Genomic DNA, 26,196 nt, shown 5'->3' on the forward strand with positions numbered 1-26,196 from the left:
TGTTTTTTTGTTTTTGGGGGGTGATGCGTTTAACCCAGCAGCACATAACAGCGCTGCACAATCACAGCGGCTCTGTCTTGTCACAGTAACCCATTTCACGAGAAGCGCCGCAGCATCCGAGCTGCACCTTCTCTCACCCTAACTTGACTGAGCCGGAGAAATGATTTCGGCAGACGTCACATATCTGCATAGGGAGTAAAATGCAATGAACCTGCGAGCTTTTGTGCCCCCCGAAATACCGCTCGCCTGTATATCGTCGCTTTGTGATGAAAAGGACGGAGGAGTGTTTGCTGCGCCTACAGTAGCCCCGACACCACCATGGAAGGTAGATAATGTCTGGATCGTGTCATCATCACCATCATCATCACCACCACCACCACCACCATCATCATCATCACCATCATCATCATCATCAAAGCGGCTGTGTTATGGTGAACATATCTGGATAGAGAGAGGGGGTGTATGTATATACACACACACACAGACACACAGACACACAGACACAGACACAGACACACACACACACACACACACACACACACACACACACACACACACACACACACACACACACACACACATATGAGACATATCTGTCTGTGCAAACTGGCCAAGATGGATGCAGCAGCGCCGCTCTGCACGGCGGAGCGTCTATAAATGCTGAGTATCTGTAAATGCACACGTCGCGCTTGACACGTTTTGTTTTTTCCCCCCCTTTCTGTGCCTCGCTATGTTCTCCCTCGCAGGAGTAGGATGTTGCTAGCCTCCGCGGTAGTGGTATGGGAATGGCTGAACGAGCACGGACGCTGGCGGCCCTACAGCCCGGCCGTCTCTCACCACATCGAGGCAGTCATCCGGAGCGACCCGCGGAGTGGTAGTGTGGTCCTGGGCCAGGTGGACTCCCGCCTCGCACCCTACATCATCGACTTGCAGTCCATGCACCAGTTCCGACAAGACACAGGTAAAGAGGGAGGCTGGCGTGATTGACAGCCTCGTAGCATCGCTGCAAAGGGGGAAGGGGGAAGGGGGGGGCATGCAGGCCAAGTGATGCAGGCGTGAGGTGTGTGCAGCCAGCCAGGCCTGCTACTCGTGTGGAAGATGATCTGCTTTATCTTTAGGAGGATTTATAGATTTTTCTAATTTTTAAAAAATCTGAAACAGAGTTGATATTGTTGATATATCGACGGCGTGTGGTCAAGGAATCTAATCACATGACTGCTTTTGGGTGTATGTTGAAATAATAATGGGACGGAGGTGAGCAGTACGAGCCCTTGAAGAGAATGAAAAGTTAATCTCCAATAGGAGGGTGCACCTCCCTTTTTTATTAATTATTATTACCTTGACATGCCAGTGGTGCCGAGGAAGGGCAGTGGGCTGTGGTTTATTTAGCATACGTGTAACAAAGAGGAAGTGACCTCTTCATACCTCAAGGGGGTTTGAAAATGTAACATGATTCTGATGTGAATCACCGGGTGAGAGAGAGAGAGAGAGAGAGAGAGAGAGAGAGAGAGAGAGAGAGAGAGAGAGAGAGAGAGAGAGAGAGAGAGAGAGAGAGAGAGAGAGAGAGAGAGAGAGAGAGAGAGAGCAGTGAACCGGGCTACGTAGTCGTCAGGGGTCACAGATAAACTATCATTCATCACACACAACATAACATATTCCCGTGTGTGTGTGTGTGTGTGTGTGTGTGTGTGTGTGTGTGTGTGCGTGCGTGCGCGCGCACGCGCGCGCGCGTGGACAACGTTGCGAGTTAAGATGAGAGTTTGTCAACATCTGTCTCCCATGCAAGGTGAGGCGATGTGAGAAGTATGACGCTGTGCTATGGAGAGCAGCATCTAATCACACAGATGTGTGCGGCCTACGGCGTCCGCACGATGTTCGCGTTATCGGCAACGACGACGAACAGCCAAACAAAACAATAATAACAACAGAAACGTACTGGGATGATCATGTTCCGCTCTGGCAAAGACTTCAAACTTTGCGCTTCTCTTTCAGATTTACTGACATCTCCAACCCAGGAACTGCTAGAGGAGTGAGAAATGTGGTGTGGTGGGGTGGGGTGTGTATGGGGGGGTCTAATCTAAATGTGAGAGAGGGAGTCCTGAGGTCACTGATAAATGGGACTGGCGGGTGCACACTGAACACAGAGTAAATGACATCGTCATCGTATTTTAGTCATTTTAAACCAGGCCACTTTTAACTCTCACCACATATTTTCTATCATGGCTGCCGTTTAGAAGTTAAAAGCGTTTCTACCCCCCCCTCTCTTTTTTTTGGGCGGAGGGTGAGAGATGTTTAGTGCTGCTTCATGCTCTGCGAACTCCAGCGTTGGCCATGCGTGCATTGAACTTCCGTGTCAGAAAGCAAGCCTCAGCCGGGTAAACATGTAGTGACCCAGGCCAACCCAGGGACTTGAACAGTCCGGACTGGTGATATTTAGGCCATGCAACGCTGATAACAAACTGTTATTTGGATCCCAAAGTATGAAAAGTTGCATTTCCCCCTCTTTTGCACGCCGAACCTGTTTCTACTATCCGCCTCAGTGCTAACTCTGTGCTAACTAATGCTGGACGCATGAATAGGAGAGATTATATCGCTTCTGAGCTGATGACACGGGGATGACAGCTCGGGATCGATCCTCATCCATCAAACGTTCGTACGTACGAATTTGTTCTTACGCACCCATGGAGTTTTTTAGCCCTGAAGTTTGTCTTACGGGCCAGCCTGGATGACCTGCCAGACTCACCCGAGAGCTAAAACATCCCGTGGGCTTGTAAGAACACATTTGTGGTCTTGTTTTTTTTTTTTTTAAATATTAGTCTGCATTCACCTCTTGTTCTGAGACGTGACGGCCCCTCTCTGTAACGAATTAGCTGTAAATAGTGATTACTAAATGAGTCACTGGGCACTTATAAGCGCTTATAACACACCTGTTAACGTTAGCGGGAACTTAAAAACCGTTATATAGATGTTTGTATGTATGTATTAATAACAGCGTTACAAAACAAAAAAGCACCAGAACATTTAAAAAGAAGATTAAATGACGATTTAGACCTGACATTTCTCAACCTGGTAGTTAGTCCTATAAGCGGTTAAAGGTAGGGCAAATCTTTTGGTCTCGACCAGGGGGTGGCTAACCATGTGTCATGGAGAGCCATGTGCATGCAGGTTTTCATTGCAGCCGGACTCCACACCAAGTGACTTCACCGATTAGCAACCCTTCATTCAGCAGAAGAGGAGGAAGAGGAGGAACGTATCAGTGAAGTCACCTGGTGTGGAGTTCGGCTGCAGTGAAAACCTGCATCCACATGGCTCCCCATGGCACATGGTTCTAGACAGTCTAGTCAGGAAAGTGTTATTATGAAGAGGTTAAGTTTAGATTAAAAAGAAATAAAATAAACGAAGACGTCACTAGATAAAAAAATCCGAGCCATATTCATAGGACGTCTTAGAAATTTCAATCGGTGTACAAATGTTGAGGAGTTGAGAAGGCTCACACGTGCCCTGTTATACATGTATATGCATCACTGTTTGCGGCTAATTCGCTGTGAGGCGTTGCCGTTGAACTGCATCCATTTAGCACGACCGTCAAGACCACTTCCGTTTCCCCAGCAGAGGATTTGGTGCGTGCTTTAGGAGGACGGCGAGGAGGTACACCGGACACCCTGGGAAAGCAAACACAGCCGGCTTCGGGTTGGATCAAGGCCGGCGGCCAATCAGAATTCAGAACACCGTGCTGTTGCCAGGGGCAACCGGTTTGCCTAAATTCTCAGTGAACACACACACACACACACACACACCACGGACATGTTGAATTTGTTACAACAAATACGACTGCAGCCACGTGTCCAGCAAATATTTCTCTCCTTGTCAGCCATCACCGAAATATGATGAACATTGTCAAGAGTTAACAGCTAATAATGTAGATCAATATACCCGGGCGAACCACAGATTAAATCAAATCCAGATTTGAGCTGAAAAATAAATTATTTGCCAGACGAGCAGGTATTTCAATGTGTCTTACAAAGGATAATTCCAAACGCGATATTTAACACGATATATATATATATATATATATATATATATATATATATATATATATATCTTTACATGTTTTGAGCTGAAAACACGTGGTCTAGGATGGTGGAAACGACTGTCCTCAGGATAAATTCAACACCAAAGGGAGACAATCTGCTTTTTTTTCTACGTCAAAGGCAAAACTCGCGTTAGCGTTCAACCCCTTCAGCGACACACGTGGCGTCCAGCTATCAAATATGAAATGAACAGAGACGACACGCGGGCGTCAGCCAGCTAAACTCTGGCAATACCTCCCCAAGCGCCACCATCACCCTCCACCTCTACACCCCCTTTTTTATACCAATTTTATAAATGTGAGTATGTAGAGCCGAAGGAACGGAGAAGACCGTAGGTTCACACTTTAGCCGTGTAGGCAACTTTATTTAATCCACGGTAAATCAGGGAGACAACCAAACCCAGCTCGACTGAGCGGAGGTGGCAAGAATAACCAGAAAACTGGCTGGACAACCATAACTTAACCCTGCGTTAACCTGCCAGGGCAACCATGACTTAACCCTTAGTTCCTGGGTTGAATTCTGTCCCCAATACGTGTCCACCACAAGTAGGCAGAGGCGGGCTAGAAATGAGTGTTTACTCCCTCTTTAACAGTATTAACTGGTCTCTCTCTCTCCCTCTCTCTCTCTGCGCCCCCTGTCGGCCACAGGTACCCTTCGACCAGTGCGACGTAGCTTCTACGACCCCACCTCGGCGCCAGGCCAAGGGTGGCTGTGGGAGTGGGAGAACGACGCGGGGAGTTGGACAGCCTACGACACCGAGGTCGGCATCGCCATCCAGGCGGCACGGGACCGTCAGCAGCCCTGGCTGGACCTGGCGCCGCTGGGCTTCTGCTATCTCATTGACTTCCAGAGCATGACGCAGATCAACGGGCAGACCCAGCGCTGCCGACGAATCCAGCGCCGCTCCGACCTCGCCTACCCCCTGGTCTCCGGCCCTCTGCCCAAGTCCCACCACGCCTGGGGCCCCACATTCCACCCACCAGGCCCCGGGGGACTGCTGGGGGTGGGTGTCTCCGGCGTGGGCATGGGGATGGGAATGAGCGGGGGGGCATCCGGCAATGGGAGTGCCTACCCCAGCGGAGCGCTTCCCGCCTCGGCCATCACCTCGCTGGGACAGCCCTGCGCCTGTCAGCAGTGCATGCTGGTGCTGAGCGTCAAGGCGGGCGCCATGTCCGCCGCTCACACCCTGGGTCGGAGGCCGCACCAGATCAAGCCGCCTAGTCCCAAACTGGGGAGTTACTGGGCGCCAGGAGGGTCTTACTCGCTGACGCTGCCCCGACCACCAACCCTGTCACGCTCGCTCTCCCCTCACAGGACGTCTATGGGCGGCGCTGGTCTTGGGGGTGTTGTCACTAGTTTTGGAGGTGGTGTCGGCGGCGGTGGCAGTGGGGTCGGTGTCGGCGGGGGAGTGAACCTCAACCACTCCCTCTCCCTCCTCGGCTCAGCCACCGCCGCCCTCTCCCTCTCCTCCACCCGGCCCCCTCCTCCCCCTCTGCCCCCTCCTCCGCCTCCCCCACCACCCTCCACAATCCCCACATCGGCCTCTGTCTCTGTCCAGCACCCCTCCGCCTCCCTCTCTGCCTCGTCCGCTCCGACCGCGCCCTCTGGCCCACCACCCGCTCTCGTCTCCACAGCGGCCTCCACTTGCACGCCCTCGCCCTCTGCCCGTGTCTTGGGCCCCGTGTCTTCGCCAGGTGCCGCCGCGTGCGCCGCCCCTCTGCCGCCACGTGCCAGCCTGGCAGGGCTGAGCCGCCCCGCCCTGCAGCGCATCGCCATGGCCCAGTCACGAGCTCTCATCGCCTCTGGGTGAGTAGTCCACCGACCGCCTCTGGTGCACACCGACGTCAACGAGTCGATGAGTACTTTACTTTATTCTGCTCGAAGCACCCAAGATCAACTGATACCTGAAAATTAAAAGTCCCATTAAATGAATATATTTTCATTCTTTTTACCTATTTTATCTGCACTTAATTTTCATCTATTTAACCATATGTTCCAGGATTTCACAAAAACTATTTTGTCAAAATTTTTTTTGTCTTTATAAGACAAATGTTTTTTTTCTATTCCGGTCATATTTTTAGGTATGCAATACTGAACTCGTACGTACATTATCAAAAACGTACAATGAATAAATGGGGGCGAGATATTGAGAGAAGACGAGTGATCTTCTACCACCAAACGGAGACTAGACAATAGCACAGCGATGTCCAAACTCTTCTAAAATGGCTGTTAGTCACATCAAATCACGTTTCATTCAGAGCTTCGTCAACTCGCAGAACTTCGTGGTGCTTTAAAATGTCCTTTTCAGGGACCTTTAAGTGAATCTATTTTAATCCGGTTCGATTAAAAGGCGCCGATTTCCACTTGAACTTAAGCCTGCAACGCTTCCTGTCATATCTTAAACAGTTTCTTGTTACCTGTATAACAACGATAACCCGGACTCCGACTGAACGCTAATTATTTATTCTGCAACTGCGGCACGTTTTCCAAACAGCATGGCAACCAACGCCAACCGAAACGGAACATGCAGATCACCCATAATGCCCTTCGTGTTCCTAACTACGGGAGTCATGTTAGCCCAAAATACACAAAACTTTTTCATGCCCTAGGTCTAAAAATCGTAATTATGTGATGATCTGCCAATCTGTTCATTCCCCCGTTTTATATGTCGTTATCCTCCGGGGTGAAATACGTCCACCCCATTCCCCAAGGACGGGCGTACGTTGAAATGTATTGTAACGACCACGGATGACTAGCCTCGCTAGCCCTTTGGCTAACGGGTCGGGCCCTTTAAGCTGACTGGTTAGCGCAGCTTCCCGGCCGCCACCTGAATTCACTACATCGGTGTTAGAAGCGGGGTGGCGAGACCGTGAGGCCACCGGAAACGCGTGCGTCCAGAGGCGTACCCAGGTCCTTCTAGCTAACCACCGTGCCGCCTGTCTACACTATTGTAAACTACTAATGTAACCGGTTATTTTTTTGCCCGGTGCGGGATTCGATACGAGGTGTACTGCACCACAAGGCGACATCACTAACCGCTCGGCTTAGTGATGTCGCCTTGTGGTGCAGTACACGCCGTGTCAAATCCCGCACCGGGCAAGAAAATAACCGTTTACATTGGTGGCAGCGGTGGGATCCGGAAGTCCGCAGATCCTCAGAAGTCTCTTCGGAACGCGGGAATAACAAAGCGCGAGGGCGCACTTCCGGGAGAGGGTGACGACTGTAAACTACTAATAAGACACGTTAGCCCCTAGCCAACGGGTCTGACCCTTTAGCCGAGCGGTTAGTGATGTCGCCTTGTGGTGCAGTACATCCGTATCGAATCCCGCACCGGGCGAGAAAATAACCGGTTACACTATTATAAAAATATATGTGTCGTCCAAAAATAAAACTACTCTGGCTCAGCGGAGAGGGATACACAGATCTTATATATTTGGCAGCACCCAGTGAAAACGACAGATTAAAAAAAAACAGACAAAAATATTTTTTACATCTGGACTCAACAAAAAAAAACCCTCCGGCTAAAAAGAGGCAATGTGTTCTGAAGTATAAATGAGGGGGGATCTGCAGGATTTAAGTGATGTTTAAAGCCAGGCCCAACTTGTTTACGTCTACTTTTAACTCGTAGTTTCTCTGAATGGTTAATCAGAGGCGGCGTGGATGTTTGACGGGTTTCTGATGAAGCGGAGCGCCCGGCTGCACGGCAGATTCAGCGCAACACGTTTTCCATACGACGCTGGGATTTTATACTATCGCCACATGACCTCGCGTCACTTCGCGTTTAGTCGGTGAAGTCTTTGTTTACTTATGGGATGTCACAAATCCCTGCCCGATTTGTCCAACTTGTTCTTTCGTGTGAGTTCGAACGCCACGGTTGACGGATTCTGAGGATTTAGACGCACCGGAAACGACCTCTTTTTATTTGTAGTAAAGATGGCGGGTAGACCCAATGACGAGGGGAGAGTTCTGCCTAGACAAAAACTCCAATGGGCCTTGTTTGTGCCGCCACGTGGCCTACATAATTACCACAGAGTGTTCGACATCAACACTCATTAGTATTCATAAGCATTTAATCTTTGGCAAAGTCCACCGGCCCGTTAATTCCCATGGGAAAACGAAACAGCACATTCCTACGGGGGGGGGGGGGGAGCTGTGTCCTCACAAGTGCTGCTGACATTTTTCATCCCTTCCAGTCAGCGGTAGAGGATGAGGTGCATGGGAGCCGCCATATACCCTGTTCTCCTTTGCCATGCCCCCCCGAACCCCCCCATGCCCACTATTCCCAGGCTTGTCTCATTTCTGGGGGCCCGTTGCCCACAAATGTTTGTTTGTGTGTGTGTGTGTGTGTGTGTGTGTGTGTGTGTGTGTGTGTGTGTGTGTGTGTGTAAGTACTTCATCGGTAACCATAGCAACCATTGTCGGCCAAGTTGAGGCCTGGTTCCCATTTACCAGACAATGCTGAGACAGAGGTGGTGTGTGTGTGTGTGTGGGGGGGGGGTTGCTTTGGCTAGCCTCTGTAAGAAATCAGACACTCCTGTATGCCTAGATGGCTAGATGGAGAGAAAGCTGTGGAAGTGTGTTTTCTTTACCAACCCGGTCAAGGAGTGAGGTCTGCACACTGAAATGCTCTCAAAACTAATTTTGACCACTCAGTCGCCTGAGGAAGACCTGGTGGATCGAAACTTGGCCGCCAAAGAACTTCCTTTTGGGAGTATTTCCATCTGCAGACCTCACTCCTCTGTTCTACATTTGCATTTTTTTTGTCTGGCACCTTCATATTTTTTCTGGGTGTGTGCATATGTATACTCGGTTCCTCTTCCTCACCAACCGGGCCAGCTGGGGCGATAGGCCTCCTTTACGAAACAGCTGAGTCGAGTGGTTGGGGACAGACATCAACTTGAGGAAGAGGAAGAGCTTATGAAGGAGATTTGACTGACATACTGTTTTATCTTTAAAACCACCAGCCCTGTGGGCATAGGTCATTTGGTTCTCTGTTTCCATCTTATGTTTTAGCAAAGACAGAAACAGAGTTGTCTGACTCCACCAGAGTGGTGAAAGCATAACATCAGTACGCTGTGGTGTGGTGGTCTATTCCGTTACCTACCAACACGGGGATCGCCGGTTTGAATCCCTGTGTTACCTCCGGTTTGGTCGGGCATCCCTACAGACATAGTTAGCCTTGTCTGCGGGTGGGAAGCTGGATGTGGGTATGTGTCCTAGTCGCTGCACTAGCGCCTCCTCTGGTCATTCTGTTTGGAGGGGAGGGGGAACTGGGGGGGGGGGGAATAGCGTGATCCTCCCACGCGCTGCGTCCCCCTGGTGAAACTCCTCACTGTCAGGTGAAAAGAAGCGGCTGGCGACTCCACATGTATGGGAGGAGGCATGGTGTAGTTTGCAGCCCCCTCCCCCCCGGATCGGCAGAGGGGGGTGGAGCAGCGACCGGGGCGGCTCTCGGAAGAGTGGGATAATTGGCCAAGTACAACTAGGGAGAAAAAAAGAGTGAAAAAAAAGTATGCTGTTTTCAATTAAGCCTCAGTGGTGCAATGTGTAATATTTCCACTTTCCTGAATATAACATGATTGCTGAATATATGCATGGGTTTGCAAATTGTAAAAAAGTGAATTACTCACGACTTACCACCCCCCCCCCCCCGCACCGTCTCGCCCCCATCTGCCAGAGTTTTTAGATTCAAAAACACAGGAGCTGGTTCAGCCAGAGGTTTGCATTGTTGTCCATGCCTGGATCCTGGATCTGTAAATGGTTCAGACCAGAAACACCACATCGACCAGACACAAAAGTAATCCTGCCACATATCTGAACTTTTAAGAGCTTGTGACAAGCATCTTGAATTTGGAAAGGAAGCACAAGATTAAGCTTGTTTGAAAACAACATAAAAACAAGGGACTAGCTGCTGGTATTCGTGAATATGCCACAGTTCATTAAGCCACTCTGACTGTTGTCAGGAGACTATAAAGCCGTGCACCAATAAGAAAAGAGAAGACGTTTGCAGTATTCAGGCCCTGAGGCCAGAGGGTGCTGGTAAGTAAGCTTCAAGGCACGTCAGGTGCATTATGGGTCTCTTTGGCCTGCAGGGATGGACAACATGATCCAGAAAGGGCCGGTGTGGGTGCAGCTCTTTGTTCTAACCAAGTAGTTACACACCCGAGTCTACAAATCAAGGTCCTTAGCAAAGACTATTGGTTGACTAATAGAATCAGGTGTGTTACTGCTTAGTTTGAAGAAAGACCTGCAGTCCTGCACTCACCCCGGCCCGTTCTGGATCATGTTGCCCATCCCTGTATGGAAAGATTCAGTGACGAGTAGACTGTTGGGTGGAGAACAGTGCGATAGTTTGCTCATTTTTCGTTCGAATTCATTATTTCCAGTGAACCATCAGTTTCATAAGGTCGTAGTTGATGCGGTTTGTGGTGCTCAGTTGCGAGCGTGTTACAGATTTCAACATCCAGATTTCATCAGATTCCCTTTTTAACGCTCCTTTTTTTTTACAGCGCTTTTCACACAGCCATTAAGTCTACCTTAGTTACATGCACTAATACCGGTGAAGCCTGCTGTAGTGCAGAATTAACATGTCAGGCTATTGAACCCCACCACACGTAGAAATGCAATAGCATGCAAGGCCGAGAAGGCTGAATTCATATTCGGATTTTCAAATACAGGCAGTTGCTTCGTGTTTTGTAGCAGCGGTGTGGAAAACGCTGCCTGTGTTGTGTGTTCAGAGGTTGAAGGAGCCTGTAATTTCATGTCTCCTCCAACTTGTTATCTGTTAATAAGTGAAGGGAAACCACTCCCTGATCCAAAAGAACAAGCGTTTCCTCAAGTTTACCGTTAAAAATGCATACAAACGCTGCAAAAAAAAGAAAAGCCGAGCTCCAGCGAGCTGAGATGTATATATAAAGTGTGCATTATTGTACAGAGTGGCACGGTGGCGCCGTGGTTAGCGTGGTCGCTTCACAGCAAGAAGGTCCTGGGTTCGAACCCTGAGGTAGTCCAACCTTGGGGGGGGGGGTCATCCCAGGTCATCCTCTGCGTGGAGTTTGCATGTTCTCCCCGTGTCTGTGTGGGTTTCCTCCGGGGGCTCCGGTTTCCTCCCACAGTCCAAAGACATGTAGGTCAGGTGAACCGGCCGTACTAAATTGTCCCTGGGTGTGAATGTGTTGGCCCTGTGATGGACTGGCAGTCTGTCCAGGGTGTCTCCTCACCTGCTGCCCAATGACTGCTGAGATAGGCTCCAGCATCCCGTGACCTTAATTAGGATAAGCGGCTCGGATAATGGATGGATGGGTGGATGTATTGTACGGTCATATCTGCTGCTCCACTATCGTTGTGTACACAGCTTTATCTTCGTGTTCTGCTAAAAGTTTTCACTTTGCATTCTAATGAGGGACCCCCGGCCTTTCACTTTCAAGTATTTTCCCTTTTGGAAACCATTTCCCTTCTTCACACCTTCACTTTCATACAAATTACTTTCAGCTCGTGTCCATTTGCAAAGCTTCTCTCTCTCTCTCTCTCTCTCTCTCTCTCTCTCTCTCTCATGACCTCATCTTCCATTAAAGCTGACCCAACATGGGTCCTCAACACTAAATGTGTAAATCAGCTAATTAGCTACAATGACCCCCTTCCTGCAAAACCGCTGCTAAGTAGCAGTTAAGCATCAGATTAATACCACATACCATAGGCTTCTTATTCCCGTCAAATCCCTACTTTACTAATCCTTTTACCACTAGCGTGGTTGCTAATGCACGTTTGAAACGAGAGTCAGGCCCATCGTTTTGACACACCAGGTGAGAGCGTCTTATTTTCTGCCAGATGGTCCGACCTGCTGTTTCGGTAAAACCACCGTCACAGAATAAAAATCCATTCTGAACTCCCTTCCGCCTTTCTTCCCTCCCTCTGGTTGTCCCCAGCTTAAACGCCATAGAGAGTTGTTCTTGTTTTGGTCCCCCCCCCCCCCATTTAGTCGTACCGATGCCGAGGAGAGAAAAGCCATCTGAACCCGAGTTTGCCCCCCGTTTTACATGTGCAAGAGTTCTGTCAACTTGAAAGTAGTGGTTTAAACTCTTAATGTACCTACTAGCTGTTCAGGCTGGGCGGTAATTCAATATTATTACCCATCGTCTTTTAATGGTATTGTATCGGGATAGAATCAGGATATCGCCGCATTGTGGTACACAATTTTGCTGTGTAAATTATTGATAATTTAATTAATTACCTTAAACGTCTCACAAAATGAGGCGTGACATATCCATCCATCCGTTATCCAAACCGCTTATGCTACTCAGGGTCACGGGGATGCTGGAGCCTATGTGGTCATTGGGCGGCAGGCGGGGAGACACTCTGGACAGGCCGCTGGTCCATCACAGGTCTGGTGTGAAATATTTGAAGGAGTATTATTTATGAACTAGTTTTGGTTTGATTTAGGTCTTTGCAGTTCAGTATGACGAACCTCGGTTGGATTCTTAAACACGGTGTTTTTGCAGATATCGTGATATCCTTTAACAATCTTGAAGTATATTGTCCAACTAATACCGTTGTTGCTTACCACAGATTAAAATAAAATCCTTCTCTTTTTCATCCATCCATCCATTACCCGAACTGCTTATTCTACTCTCAGGGTTGCGGGGATGCTGGAGCCTATCCCAGCAGTCACTGGGCGGCAGGCGGAGAGACACCCTGGACAGGCCGCCAGGCCATCACACAGGGCCGACACACACACACACACACACACACAAGTTCATACCTAGCGACAATTTAGTATGGCCAATTCACCTGACCTACATGTCTTTTGGCCTGTGGGAGGAAACCCACGCAGACACTGGGAGAACATGCAAACTCCATACAGAGGACGACTTAGACTTAGACTGCTTTTGTCATTGCCTTGTATGCATGTCTCATCAGCAAACTTTATAATGAGGTTGGAGGTGGATGATGCAGTGCAGTCGTGAGTCAGTAGGGTGAGTAAGAGCGGATTGAGCACACAGCCCTGTGGAGCACCGGTGCTCAATGTGATAGTCCTGGAGGTGATCTTGCAAATTTGCACTGACTATGGCCTCCCTGTGAGGAAGTCCAGCACCCAGTTGCAGAGGGAGGTGTTAAGGCCCAGGTGGCTCACCTTTTCGATCAGGTGTTGTGGGTATGATTGTGGTATGATCTAAAAACGCAATCATCAAAAAGCTTGACAGTTGAAATAATTCAATAAAACAAGACTAAAGAAGATTGCTGTTTGAGTTGTGCCATACATTTCCTGTGGTTGGCTAAGGCCCTTTTCAAGTTTGGGCAGGAGCTGAAGCAAATTCCCCTAAATAACTTGACCCCGGATGACCCCCAAGGTTGGACTACTCTGGGGCTCAAATCCAGGATCTTCTTGCTGTGAGGCAACCACGCTAACCACTGCACCACCGTGCCACCTCATTTTGTCAATGTATTTATTTTTAGCATTTTGAATTCGGAATTAAAAGGTAATGAGGCAAAAGTTAACCGCTAAGCCAAAGTTGCTATAGTTACATAGCATTTTGTGGCCTAGAAGAGTGATTTGTTTAACTTCAACCAAACGGCTTGTGTGTTATATGGTTTAACGCACACCCTCCAGCCAATCAGAAACCAGTATACTGCGTGACTCTAGTATAAATACGATCGATCTTCTTTTTCTTCTTCTTTCGGCTTGTTCCCTGTTTCTCAGGGGTCGCCACAGCAAATTTTAGTTTCCATCGGTACCCTTTGAGGGCACAGCACCAACGGCAGCCCCTGTCAACCCGGGCCTCGACCAATCCAGTATGAAGCCTCGACCGATCCGGTATGGACTTGTCAATCCGCATAATGATTTGGCAAATTTTTACGTCGGATGCCGTTCCTGGCACAGGTAAAGCGCTGGATGCCATCTCAGTATTCATGGACTTGCGCCCGTGCCTGTCGCCTGTATAAATACGTATCTGTATAAATACGCCTGTACAAAACAGTATAAAAACGATCGATATTCTGTAAAATTCCTATTGGGAACCACGATAGAAACCATGATAGAGCCATGATGAAAAACTTCCGCTTCCGGTGTGGGAAGATGGCGGCAGTAATTCACGTCGTCCCACTGATTTTCGTTCTCCTCCAGCAGTATGGTTCATTACCATCGCCAAAAAAAAAAGAAGGCCAAAAAACCTCATTTATAACCGTTGCGTACGCACAAACCGGAGTCTGAAAGAGGCGTACGCCACTTCCCACGTAAAATTTGTGATCGATAAAAACAAACGACGAGAATGTGCGCAGCTGTACGTAAACGCAGATGGTGAGGTGGTGAATTGAAGCCAGGTTGTATAATGATGCCTCTCAACACATTTACGTCCGATTTATTTATTTATTTTTGGTGCACGCCATTTTCGGCTTTTGTGCGCACGTACACTTCTAGTAAGGATCCTGCGCACTGTTTTATAAATGAGACCCCTGGTCCTTACAAAAGCAAAAGCCAGCATGCTTCCTGACTGAGGTGTCCTCCTTAGGTTCTTGTCCCACGTCATTCTCGCTGTATCTCCCCATTCTTTTAGCAGCTTCAGCATGCCCCTTTTCTGCTCTCATCTTATTCACTTTCTCCTCCTTAATTCTTGTTGGACACTGTGGTGACCCCGTGTCATGATTTCCCTTGCAGTGACCAAATGGGCCTTTTTCTGGTGGTATTCCACCAGTAGGAATCTTCCACCTGGACATGGTATTGTGGCCTAGAAAGGGTGCAGACATATAACTCCAACAGATGGCATCGTTTTGGCCCACATTATTAATCAAAGCGGAATTAAAGAGCAACATGGTGAATAAAAACAATGGCAATGGTTGCAAACAAAAAACAAAAACAAAACAAAAACCAAACAGATGGTTACAAGAAAGCAGTGAAATCTAGGTCCTCGTTTAGGCCTGGGTGTATAGTAGCCTGTAATTTTTGCATGGAAGATGGGGTGTGGTCAATGCAATAGGCTTGTAAAATGGATGGGTTGCTGTTATGGAAGTCCAGATAGTGTCTAGCCATTGGGTAGTTTACAGTCCCTGTGTGGATGTGTAATTGTGTTCTTCTAGCCTGTCCTGCAATCGTCTTTACAAATGAGACATTCTAGTTTATAGATAACAAACAAGGTTTTACAGTTAATGAAATGATTAATGATGAACTCCTTCTAAAATATACAATCTTTAAACGTTTTCGTCTGTATAACATTTGTGCAGTGGTTACAACACCTGTAGGACCCCTTAGGTTTTGGACCCAACCATGTTTGTTGGGTGTTTGGTTGAAGATGGCTGTGTGTACCAGTTTATGTTGTAGAACAGGGCACCTCCTTGTTGTTGTAATATAGAAATGTCTCTATACATGCTGAATCAGTTCATCTGGGCATGTTTATTGAGAGAAACGTTTCATCACTCATCTAAGTTGCTTCGTCGGTCTCAACTGACTGCAGGTATCTCCACCCTTATGGTCCAAAACCCAAAAGGGTCCTACAGACATTTGTACAGGTATCACCAAAATCCACGTGTTGAATTCCCTCTGATGTACTGCCACGATTATAATCTATCAGGATTAACGGTTCGTCAGTCATCCCTGATAAAGTCAGAAGGTGTGTTCGAGGTTGGTTTTGTTATGCTTTTGCTGAGAAAGTTAACCGGCGAGTAAACTGGAGCAGATGGTTTGCAAGTGAATCTTTCCACGTCACGAGTGGTTTTGGACGTCAGATTAACACGGTGACCAGGGTGCCCTTTGGTCCACACACCTGTCCAGGCGCTTTCCCCCATTCACCCAGCAACACACAAACAACCTGCATTTCATTCACTCAAGTCTGAATGTGGCCATCTGTCCTGGCTTTCAACATTTATCCCTTTATTGGACAAGGTTAAACTCAATGCATGGGTGTGTGTGTGTGTGTGTGTGTGTGTGTGTGTGTGTGTGTGTGTGTGTGTGTGCCAGGTTTTTCTATAGTACAACCTGAAACCACCTACCTTGAGGGGACATTATATGGGTCCCCATGAGGAAAGGGGTCTATTTTAGGGTTAGGGTTTTAGGGTTAAGGTTAGGATGAGGTTAAGGTTAGGGTAAAGCTTAAGGTTAGCCATGTAGTTATGATGGTTAAGGTTAGGGTTAAGGCCTAGGGCATGAATGTAGTCAATGAGGGGTCCCACCAAGTATAGGGAAACGCGTGTGTGTGTGTGAGCGTGTGTGTGGGTGAGCGGCACCATATGCTGCTGCTTGTCTTCCCATCAGCCTAGCGGTCCAGGTGGAGGGTGCTCTAATGCTGTTGGATTACCCGGGATCAGAGAAACATTACTAATTGACACTCTTCTCCTCTTTTTCCCACCCCCCCCTCACCCTGCCATCTTTCACGCCGTTTGCCTCTTCTTCGCTGGCACTAGAAAGTGCAGTTTTCCGCCTATATGCGCTGTAGTATCGGTGCTGTGGGTTTCATTCATGCGGTGAAGATGACACCGGCTTGCACGTATATTTCGTCGAAGCGAGCGCACGCCCAGGGACAGCAGGTCTCTTCCTGTTCGCAGCCGGCGGGTTTGACCCAGTCCCGCAGCACGTTTCAGGACTTAGCGGATCCCTTGATGCACTTATGTGGGACGGTTATAGCTCGGGCGCTATAGTTGGATTGTTGGTCAACAAACGGACTTAGGAGTACAGTACAGTGCAGTACAGTACAGCACAGCACAGCACGCGGTATCCAGAGGGACCGAGGCTAAAAGCGTGACGTTTTTCCATGTCTTTATATGTTAAAATTAGCCACGGTTATCCAGGTTGAGACCGTTTCTACTGTAGACAACGAGCAGGAGACAATCACACAACCCCCCTGTAACCTAAAACACGCCTATCCTTCCATACGTCAACAGTCACATTCAAACAAATACAACCCCGATAATGAAACATTACGTTACAGACGTTAGCTGCTCATTGCTAATGGCTAACAGCTACAAGCAGGCCATAAACGAGTAGGCCATGGCAAATGCTAACAACCCTCAGCAAACTTAAGCAAATCTGATTACTTATGTCTGCACGTGGCTATTTTGCCCTTCTCAAATTTCTAGAACATATGGCTAATGGGGGCGGCACGGTGGCACAGTAGTTAGCGCGGTCGCCTCACAGCAAGACGGTCCTGGGTTCGAGCCCCCGGGGCACTCCAACCTTGGGGGGTCGTCCTTTGTGTGGAGTGTACATGTTCTCCCCCGTGCTTGTGTGGGTTTCCTCCCACAGTCCAAAGACATGTAGGTCAGGCGAATCAGCCGTACTAAATTGTTCCTATTTGTGTGTGTGTCGGTCTGGCGGCCTGTCCAGGGTGTTTCCCCGCCCGCCGCCCAATGACCGCTGGGATAGGCTCCAGCAAGCAGAAGCAGTTCGGATCATGAATGAATGAACGACTAATGGGGCAATTTCCAGCAATGCAAAGAGCTATAACAAGCAGCTGAAACTGGTCCTGATAAACAGATTTCCCAATGACAGAAATATTAATCATTGCCTTCCTACTGGTGTGAGAGACCCTTCCTCTGACATCATTCATTTCCCCCATTTAAATCCTGCTGAACTGAAATTGCTCGTTACATGATGCGGTCTCCATGTCTATTTATCACCTTGGTCAAATCAAGCACGACTTGTTAACATCATTGATAACTTTACAACATGGATCTTAGTCAGTCCGAGCATGAAACGGTGAAAGTGAACATGTGAAGCGATTTGGTAATGATAATTAAGAATATGAACTAGAGCTGGGTGATACGGTGAATATTATCAGCGGTAATCATAGGGGAGGTTACATTATATTGATGTATATATATCACAATATCTGATTACATATGTAAAAATACCATGTTTAAGAATTAAGACACTTTAATTCAGGAAGTATCAGAGGAAAAACTGATATGGGCAATATCATCATAATCATAGGAGATTTTACACAAAATCTCTCTCTGTATATATATATTTTTTTTTTTTTTGTGGACCATGCAGACACACACACATTAGTTGAGCACTTATAACACCATTGACGGTTTCGGGGGGAAAACGCTGTATGTATGTATGTATGTATGTATGTATGTATGTATGTATGTATGTATGTATGTATGTGTGTGTGTGTGTGTGTGCGTGTGTGTATATATATATATATCTATATATAGATATATAGATATATATATCACGATATCTGCTTAAATATGTAAAAAGTATAACATCACAACCAAAACTAATCTCTAAATAATACTCCCTCAGATATTTCAGACTTCATTTCGTGACAAATTATAGCTCATAGATTCTCGTTATCATTAACTTAAGAGAACAAAACTGTGTGTCCCAATATGATGATACCCGAATTTCATCCCGGTACAATACCGTCGAAAGACGATACACGATAACATCGAATCACTGCCAGGCCCTACAATGAACTCGTAGTCCAAAGGTCATAAGGTCTCTGCTGCTGTGATGTGTGTTTATGTACTCTTATAACGGCTCTGAGGCGGTGTGTTGTAGCGGCATATGTAACTGCTATGAGCCAGTTTCTGTCAGCCGTATGGCAGCCGGGCGAGGTGACGTGGCCCTGCCAGGTAATCCCCCACGACTGACGCATTTTTGGCTGGCGATCAGAGGTTAGCAAACAGATGGAAACAGGTGGATTAGCCCTATAAGAGGGGCAGCGGAGCAGATGCTAACGCACAGCTACCGACTCGCGGAGGTAGAAGAGGAGGCGCTGACTTCTACTCGAGCATCCCGAGCCAAGAACATAGGAGAGGAGCGGGGAACCCGTAGGAGGGGAAGATAGATAAAACAGGACGCGTTGACTTCTTGGCTGCGGAATAAGATCCATTTGTAACCCGCGGTGTTATCTGCTTCCTCCACGTGGGAGAGATGACGATTATCAAAACTGGCAGACCGTAAGTGGAGTTTCTTGGTTTAGACAGCTTCACCGTGCTGTGTTTTCTCTGGGGAGTCGTTATCATCGGTACATGTGTTTCTTTTGACTATTGCATGGCGGTGATACGACAGGACGGAGGTGGATGGTGGTTTGGAGAGCCCCAGGTTTGTTTAGAATAACTTTCAGAAGTCTCCTCGTTGTCTCGTCCATCTGTTACAGTCCTTTATTATCAGTTCGACGTGACACCAAGAAGTGACTCCGTGTTATCGTGTGTCGTCATTCAGTATTACCGGTCGGGATGGAGTTCGGTAATCGTCGTATCGTGATGCACAATGTTGCTGCCTTAATTGATGATAATGAGAATAAACGCGAATCTACTGAAAGCACCTTTTCACAAAAAGGTTGATGGAAGAAGTATCTTTTAAGTAGCTCTCGTCCGGGTAGTGTAGCGGTCTGTTCCTTTGCCTACCAACATGGAGATCGCCGGATCGAATCCCCGTGTTATCTCCGGCTTGGTCGGGCGTCCCTACAGACACAATTGCCCGTGTTTGTGGGTGGGAAGCCGGATGTGAAGTGTAGGGTAATTGGCCAAGTACAACTGGGGAGAAGGGGGAGGGATCAACGAATCAATAGTCTACCCTGCTGAATGGCTTCCTCAGTATGCTCTATACAGTTTTTTTGGTCTCTTATGAGTTGCTGATCAGAGATACAGACACACAGTAAATGCTGTGCAGATCGATTGTGGCTATGGAAAAGGACTTAAATAACAAATTGGAACCAATGTTACCTCCAGCTTGGATGGGCGTCCCTAGAGGCACAATTGGACGAGGTCTGCGGGTGGGAAGCCGGATGTGGGTATGTGTCCTGGTCGCTGCACTAGCGCCTCCTCTGGTCGGTCGGGGCGCCTCTTCGGGGGGGGGGGGGGGCTAGCGTGATCCTCCCACGTACTACGTCCCCCTGGTGAAACTCCTCACTGTCAGGTGAAAAGAAGGGGCTGGCGACTCCACATGTATTGTTGGAGGCATGTGATAGTCTGCAGGCCTCCCCGGATCGGCAGAGGGGGTGGAGCAGCGACCGGGACGGCTCGGAAGAGTGGGGTAATTGGCCAGACATAATTGGGGGGGGGGATAAAAAACGTATCTCTACATTTTGGCAGTGGAAATCAGTTGTGTTATATTAAGTAAAACTCTCGAATAACACTGAAACCCAGAAAAAAGTGTCAAAAACTAACATAATTTTCCATGTCTTTTAATATCAATTTTGCGTACAACAACCAGTGTGCTCTTTTTATACACATCTAAGATGGGGGGGGCGGTACTTACAGTCTTAAAGGTGCTATTGTAGATGAGCTCAGTCAGGAGTCGTTTCAACTTTCTCTTTCGGCTACACAACGTGCACCATTTATTCCTTCCCCGTAACAACCACACAAAAAACCGCGCAGCGGAAGTGTGTCAATGTAAACACGAACCGAGTAAACAGCAGCTGTTAACACATGTTCCTACTAGCTCAACAAGGGGAATTATGTATCCCTATAACCACTACACTATATGTAACATTTTAAACCAAACAGCAGCAAACAACTATCTTCTATGTAAACAGGTTGTGGAGTAATGGCGTCCTGAGCAGAGAATGACGTAACATCCCCTGTGCGCGCGCGTGTGTGTGTGTGTGTTTGTTTGTTGAATCCGTGTAATGAATCGTGTTGTTCTGTCAATTTCCGAGTTTGGATTCTAAATTGGATACGAAAAGAAGGAATGATACACGGACCGTGTTGCATCCGAGTTTCTCTGTTCTGGAGCCGATCCGGCCTCATGTTAAGTAGCTAGCGTTAGCAGGATAGCTAGCTAGCAAGCTAATAATAGCGTTCGGAGGATTTGGGTCACTCGGCACATCGAAGAAATGGCGCCTAAGATGCTGGTGCTGAACGTGGTACATAACAGCACGTTTGATACGGCGTGTCGAGGCGTCAGTCTGGGCAGTGAACTAAATCTATTGGCTGCTTAGCGTGACTCGGCAAAAGCTCATTAGCCCGCTAACATGACGTGAACCGTGACTTGACAGATGGTTTGACCAGCTGTCTACATGTTACTCGGCATATTTTCGCGATTTAAATCTGGGTTTGTGGGACTGTGACCAAGCTGGTTGTGTTCCCATTGGGGTGGGGTGGGGGTGAGGGGGTGTCGTTGTCTTGTTATTCACTGCGTCCTATTCGTTTCTGTTTTCCAGAGTACCGACGGTTCCCGTGAAGAACCTGAATGGGTCCAGTCCTGTGCACCCTGCATTGGCAGGTAGGGATGAGATTACATACATATACAATACATTCTCTAGGTTCCGGTTTTAATTCAAAACCATGGGTAGGAGGGGGGGGGGACAGCATACATACACAGATATTAAACCAATCGCTTATGTACACCCGGTGGGCCAACAGGTGAATTGGGTGACGTCAGGCGAGTTAACAAAGTCGTCTACAGCAAAACATTTTGAGGATTTCAGACAACGATTCGACGTTTAAAGGGGGTTAATGTCGACCGATGGCAAGAAGTAAAATTACTACGTTTATACAACAAGGAATAATCCAGTCGGCACGGAAGCGAGTTTTTTTGTTTTTACCAACTTCTGCCACACATTCCAACAGCGCATGCGCATCACTGAGGCTTTTGGCCGGCTTTTATCGAATATGGTGCAGATTATTCTTTTGATAAACGACTCCAATCATCTCATCATTCAATCATTCAAACTTTAATTATATAGCACATTTGGTACATTAAAAATCAATGAAATGTGATTTCCATTGAGTTAAGGTGCACAGCTGAAAAAAAGATGATACGAATGATAAAGAAAAAAAAGCAGACAGAGTAGGAGAAAACAAGCAGAAATAAAACAGGTTAAATCACTCGGTGAATCTCTGGCAGATACAGTGACTCATGTCCCCTCTGCTGGGTGTTTGTAGGTATTACAGGCATCCTGATGAGCGCCGCGGGACTTCCGGTCTGTTTGACCCGCCCCCCGAAGCTGGTGCTCCACCCACCGCCTGTCAGCAAGAGTGACATCAAACCAGTACCAGGCCTGGGCCACTGCTGCCGCAAGACCACCAAGAAACAGGCCCGCAAAGGTGGGTTAAAGGACACAGACGGGTCTGTGCGCACACACACACACACACATTCTATGTTTCTCTATCCTTGTGGGGACCCCTCACACTCGTATCCGGACCCCCCCCCCCCACACACACACACACTTCTATCCAGACTATCGAGATCTTGCATATAAAGTCTCTGTTAACTGGGTCATCACGATGACTCATTCGTTTATACTGTCGGTCTTATTTTCCCAGGTAAAACCCCCGAGGAGGTGGTGAAGAGGTACCTTCAGAAAGTCCGCAATCCCCCTGAAGAAGTACGTGTTTGATTTACCTTCTCTATTCTGCAAATCATTTTCAAAACCTTTACCATGGTCTGTTTCAGTTCCGGCTGCTCAGTCAAACAAATGACAATACAAACAAACCAAAAAAAAAAAGCCCATAGCCCTTGACTAAAATGAGCATTTTTTTTAACTAATTAAGTTTTTCACCTTGAATATTTGTAAAGCAAGCTCACACTTTATTTTATCTGGTTTTAAAAATAAAAATTCTTTGGAAAAAAAGAGTAATGAGTAAGATAATATTAGGCTAAATTTTACTTGCTTTCCCAATTCAGGACTGCACCATCTGTATGGAGGCCCTCGCCGGCCCCTCTGGGTACAAGGGCCCTGGGGTGGGAGGTATTTCCAGGGCAGAATCGGTGGGCCGTCTGGCTCAGTGCGGCCACCAGTACCACCTCCAGTGTCTCGTTGCCATGTACAACAATGGCAACAAGGACGGCAGCCTGCAGTGCCCGACCTGCAAAACCATTTATGGAGTTAAAACTGGCAACCAGCCTCCGGGCAAGATGGAGTACCATGTCATCCCCCACTCGCTGCCCGGCCACCCTGACTGCAAAACCATCCGAATCATCTACAACATCCCCCCTGGCATCCAGGTACTGTCAGGCCACATGATTTATTAATCTGCAAATTAAAAAAGGGGGGGATGTGTCTCGGACCGCTTCTGGAAAACGTACTGTAGTGGAGTAAGCATGCCAAGGAGGTGCTCTGTGTTGTTTGGTGTATGTATACTCCTAGTAATAATAGAGAAGAAGAACCATGGTACTAGTATTTGTTCTGATATGTTGATCGTGATGGTTGTTGATTGATGACACTTGCTGTTATTTGTTTTTCTAATTTATTCTCATCTGTGCAGCTCTGTTAGACTCCCTGGTTTGGTTGTACTAAATATTACACATATTTGTACTATCTTCCAACGTATGTGAGTGAAAAGTAAAAGAAACCATCGATTTTAGATACTTCCTGCTTAGCGTAGTAAAAAGCAATTGAAATGGTTCCACTGTGCTACCACAGGGGGTTTGCCCCCCCCCACAAAGTATCGCAATGCATTGTGGGATACTCGTGCCAGCAAAGTGTCCAGCATTTGCACGCTAACACTCGCATACTGTTTTGGCACACGGCAGCCTGCAGTGCCCGACCTGCAAAACCATTTATGGAGTTTTGCAGGTCGGGCGCTATTTTGGCACACTAAATAGTATGCTGGTGTGTGATTTTTGGATGCAACCTGTGATGAAGGCGAGACCCCGAGACGCATCGGTTATTTTCATATTTTTTCTCCGACAGGTTGAGGGCCTTGGTTCTTCTTCTCTGTTATTCTATTTATGGGCCTGGTCCCCCAGAATACCACTTGTAATGTTTGTGTTTAAGTGTATTAGTTTGGTTGGGATGTCATGAACATGACCTTTGCCCCCCATTTGCTTTGTAGGGCCCGGAGCACCCAAACCCCGGCAAGCCCTTCACGGCACGCGGGTTCCCCAGACACTGCTACCTCCCCGACAGTGAGAAAGGCCGCAAGGTGAGCAGAAACCCTGTCTCGGACACTTGGGCTAACTTTCAACACAGTTCTTTATTACGCTGACAACCTTTGAAACACACAAAGAGGTTCATTCTGTCCAAAGAAGAGATACAACCAGGAATGTAGAGTATTCATTCTTTATTATTGACCTTTATTTAACCAGGTAAAATCTTATTTGGTAAGAAATATGTCTTATGCAAGAGCGACCGGGCCAAAACATTATGGGTCACGGGGATGCTGGAGCCTATCCCAGCAGTCATTGGGTGGCAGGTGGGGAGACACCCTGGATAGGCTGCCAGGCCATCACAGGGCTATACCTAACATACATGTACATATACTCCATAGATAGACAAAAATTAAATGTCAGAGGCAAAATTATAAGAATATAATAAAATGATAAGGGAATTATTTTATTAATATGATAAAATTTTGAAAATTGATTTTCTCAGATTATGAGAAAATAAATTATATTTCTAATTGCTTCTTTATTTCTTATGAAACATAAAGTGGTGCCGTGTTGCTTAAATCCACTAAGATAGTGCACACTACAGTGGTTCAAACCTGTCTTTTTGCAGTGTGGTTCCTCTCCTTGCTGGTTTTCATGACAGGGTCATGTGATTGAATTTCTTCTCATCTCGCTCTGTGTGTGTGTGTGTGCAGGTCCTGAGGCTGCTGCTGGTGGCGTGGGATCGCCGGCTGATTTTCTCAGTGGGGACGTCCAGCACCACCGGTGAGTCGGACACAGTCATCTGGAACGAGGTGCACCACAAGACCGAGTTTGGCTCCAACCTGACAGGCCACGGCTACCCAGACCCCGGCCACCTGGACAACGTCCTGGAGGAGCTTAAGGCGCAGGGCATCACGGAGGAGGAGTGCCTACCCAGGGACTGAGGGGCCCGGACAGGAAGACCGATGGGAGACATTCCAGTGGAGAGAGTCGGGAGCCTGAGCAGAAAACCTGCAGAAAATTCACAAAGCAAAGACTGAGGGCTTGAGCCTTTAAACAACACAATGCTGTGAGATAAGCTGATCCCTCTTGCAGAGGAATAGACCAAGTGAAAAAACAAAAAAATCAAAATTTCCGACTAGACGAACCGAACAGAGGAAACTTCTTAACATCGAGAGAAAGAAGCAGATGGGGAACAACTCACAGACCCGCCCATGAAGATTCAAATGTTGGGACGGTTCAGAGTTTGGTGAAACCCAACTTCCTCTTACGACTGCATGAGACAGTTTCTGGTTCGATAAGTGAGAAACACTGTCCCCCCCCTTTGTTGTTGGGTTTTTTTGTGTGTTCCTGATTCGCTAGCGGTTTCGAGATCCCAGGTCCCGTGAGACACGTGGGGACCACTGTGCTCGCTCAGTCCAACGTTAGATTGAAAACTTTTCGTTCATGTACTGTGAGGATTCAAGCAACGATCCGAAGAATGTAACTCGATTCTGAATCCTGGTTGGCTGGTGGACGCACAGGTCGCCGCGGCTGCTGCCATCGTGGAGTTGCGTGAGAGGGCCGAAGCGGTGAAACGAGGGAGAGGGTGGAGACGTGACAGACATAGATACGCTCATGTTCAGTGTATTTCCAAATGTTGGCCCACAGGCAGGGGGAAGAAAAATTTACAGGGGCGGGGGGCAAAACCCACTTTTGGAAATACATCTCGAGCGCGTGACCAGACATCTGAGCATGGATGTTTGCTGCCCTCTAGTGTTACTTATTTAGAAATACATTCCTTCTTTGGTTTAAATCCTATAATTTTGCAAACACATCAGCTGTATATTATGAATATTATGGATACTTGATATAATATATGATATTGTTTCCATTTATATGGTTTTTATATTTCCATGTTTGCTTCTGACTTATCATTTTACATAGTGTATCATGGAGAGAGAGAGAGAGAGATTTGAGGCGGAAAATAACTTGCTATTGGTTTGTTATTGTTTGCCTGACACACTTTTTATGCCATTTTCCAGTCTCTTTCGGTATATTTTGTATGTGATGGATTGACCTTGATGAGTTGACAGCCCTGATTTCATGCAGGCCTCAGAGAAGGGGCTTGTTGAATCGCTTTCTTAATCCCCTTGTACCTGAATCGACGTGGTGGGCCGGGAGAGAAAAGCCGCTGCAGATTACTGCCATTTCCCCCCCCAGGTTATAGCGAGGTCACACGATAAGCGAGGATCGGACCTGCCCCCGGGGGCTCAGGTTCGCCCCCCAAACGTGGTCTTGGTACTAGACAAGTCCAAACCGGGGTGGGTAGGTGGGATTCGGCGTTAAAGTTCCTCCCTCCCCCCCATC

The 26,196-nt window shown here is 47.5% G+C and overlaps 1 protein-coding gene and 1 long non-coding RNA gene across 2 annotated transcripts in view; one reads left to right on the forward strand and one right to left on the reverse strand.

Annotated features, from left to right (window-relative positions):
- LOC130130756 (uncharacterized) overlaps window positions 1-19,825 on the reverse strand; it is a 22,617-nt gene extending 2,792 nt beyond the window's left edge. Inside the window, exon 1 of the long non-coding RNA XR_008812181.1 lies at window positions 19,755-19,825. This is a non-coding gene — a long non-coding RNA (uncharacterized LOC130130756). The remainder of the gene's footprint in view (window positions 1-19,754) is intronic.
- Window positions 754-24,989, forward strand: dtx4a (deltex 4, E3 ubiquitin ligase a). Its single transcript, XM_056300108.1, has 9 exons — window positions 754-961; window positions 4,739-5,455; window positions 5,537-5,897; window positions 21,194-21,255; window positions 21,918-22,079; window positions 22,299-22,360; window positions 22,660-22,980; window positions 23,811-23,900; window positions 24,561-24,989. Exons 1-9 carry the CDS (start codon window positions 754-756, stop codon window positions 24,789-24,791), a joined length of 2,214 nt encoding a protein of 737 aa, XP_056156083.1. The 3' UTR covers window positions 24,792-24,989.
- Window positions 24,990-26,196: the final 1,207 nt, after the last annotated feature.

Source organism: Lampris incognitus, chromosome 20 (assembly GCF_029633865.1).
Source record: "Lampris incognitus isolate fLamInc1 chromosome 20, fLamInc1.hap2, whole genome shotgun sequence".
NCBI lineage: Eukaryota > Metazoa > Chordata > Actinopteri > Lampriformes > Lampridae > Lampris > Lampris incognitus.

Bases quoted from the DNA above. Each gene is read 5' to 3' on its own strand.
- dtx4a (XM_056300108.1), top strand. From the start codon at position 754: ATGTTGCTAGCCTCCGCGGTAGTGGTATGGGAATGGCTGAACGAGCAC. The intron at 5,456-5,536 runs GTGGTGTCGGCG...TCCTCGGCTCAG, and splicing joins TGTTGTCACTAGTTTTGGAG to CCACCGCCGCCCTCTCCCTC. The intron at 5,898-21,193 runs GTGAGTAGTCCA...TCTGTTTTCCAG, and splicing joins CGAGCTCTCATCGCCTCTGG to AGTACCGACGGTTCCCGTGA.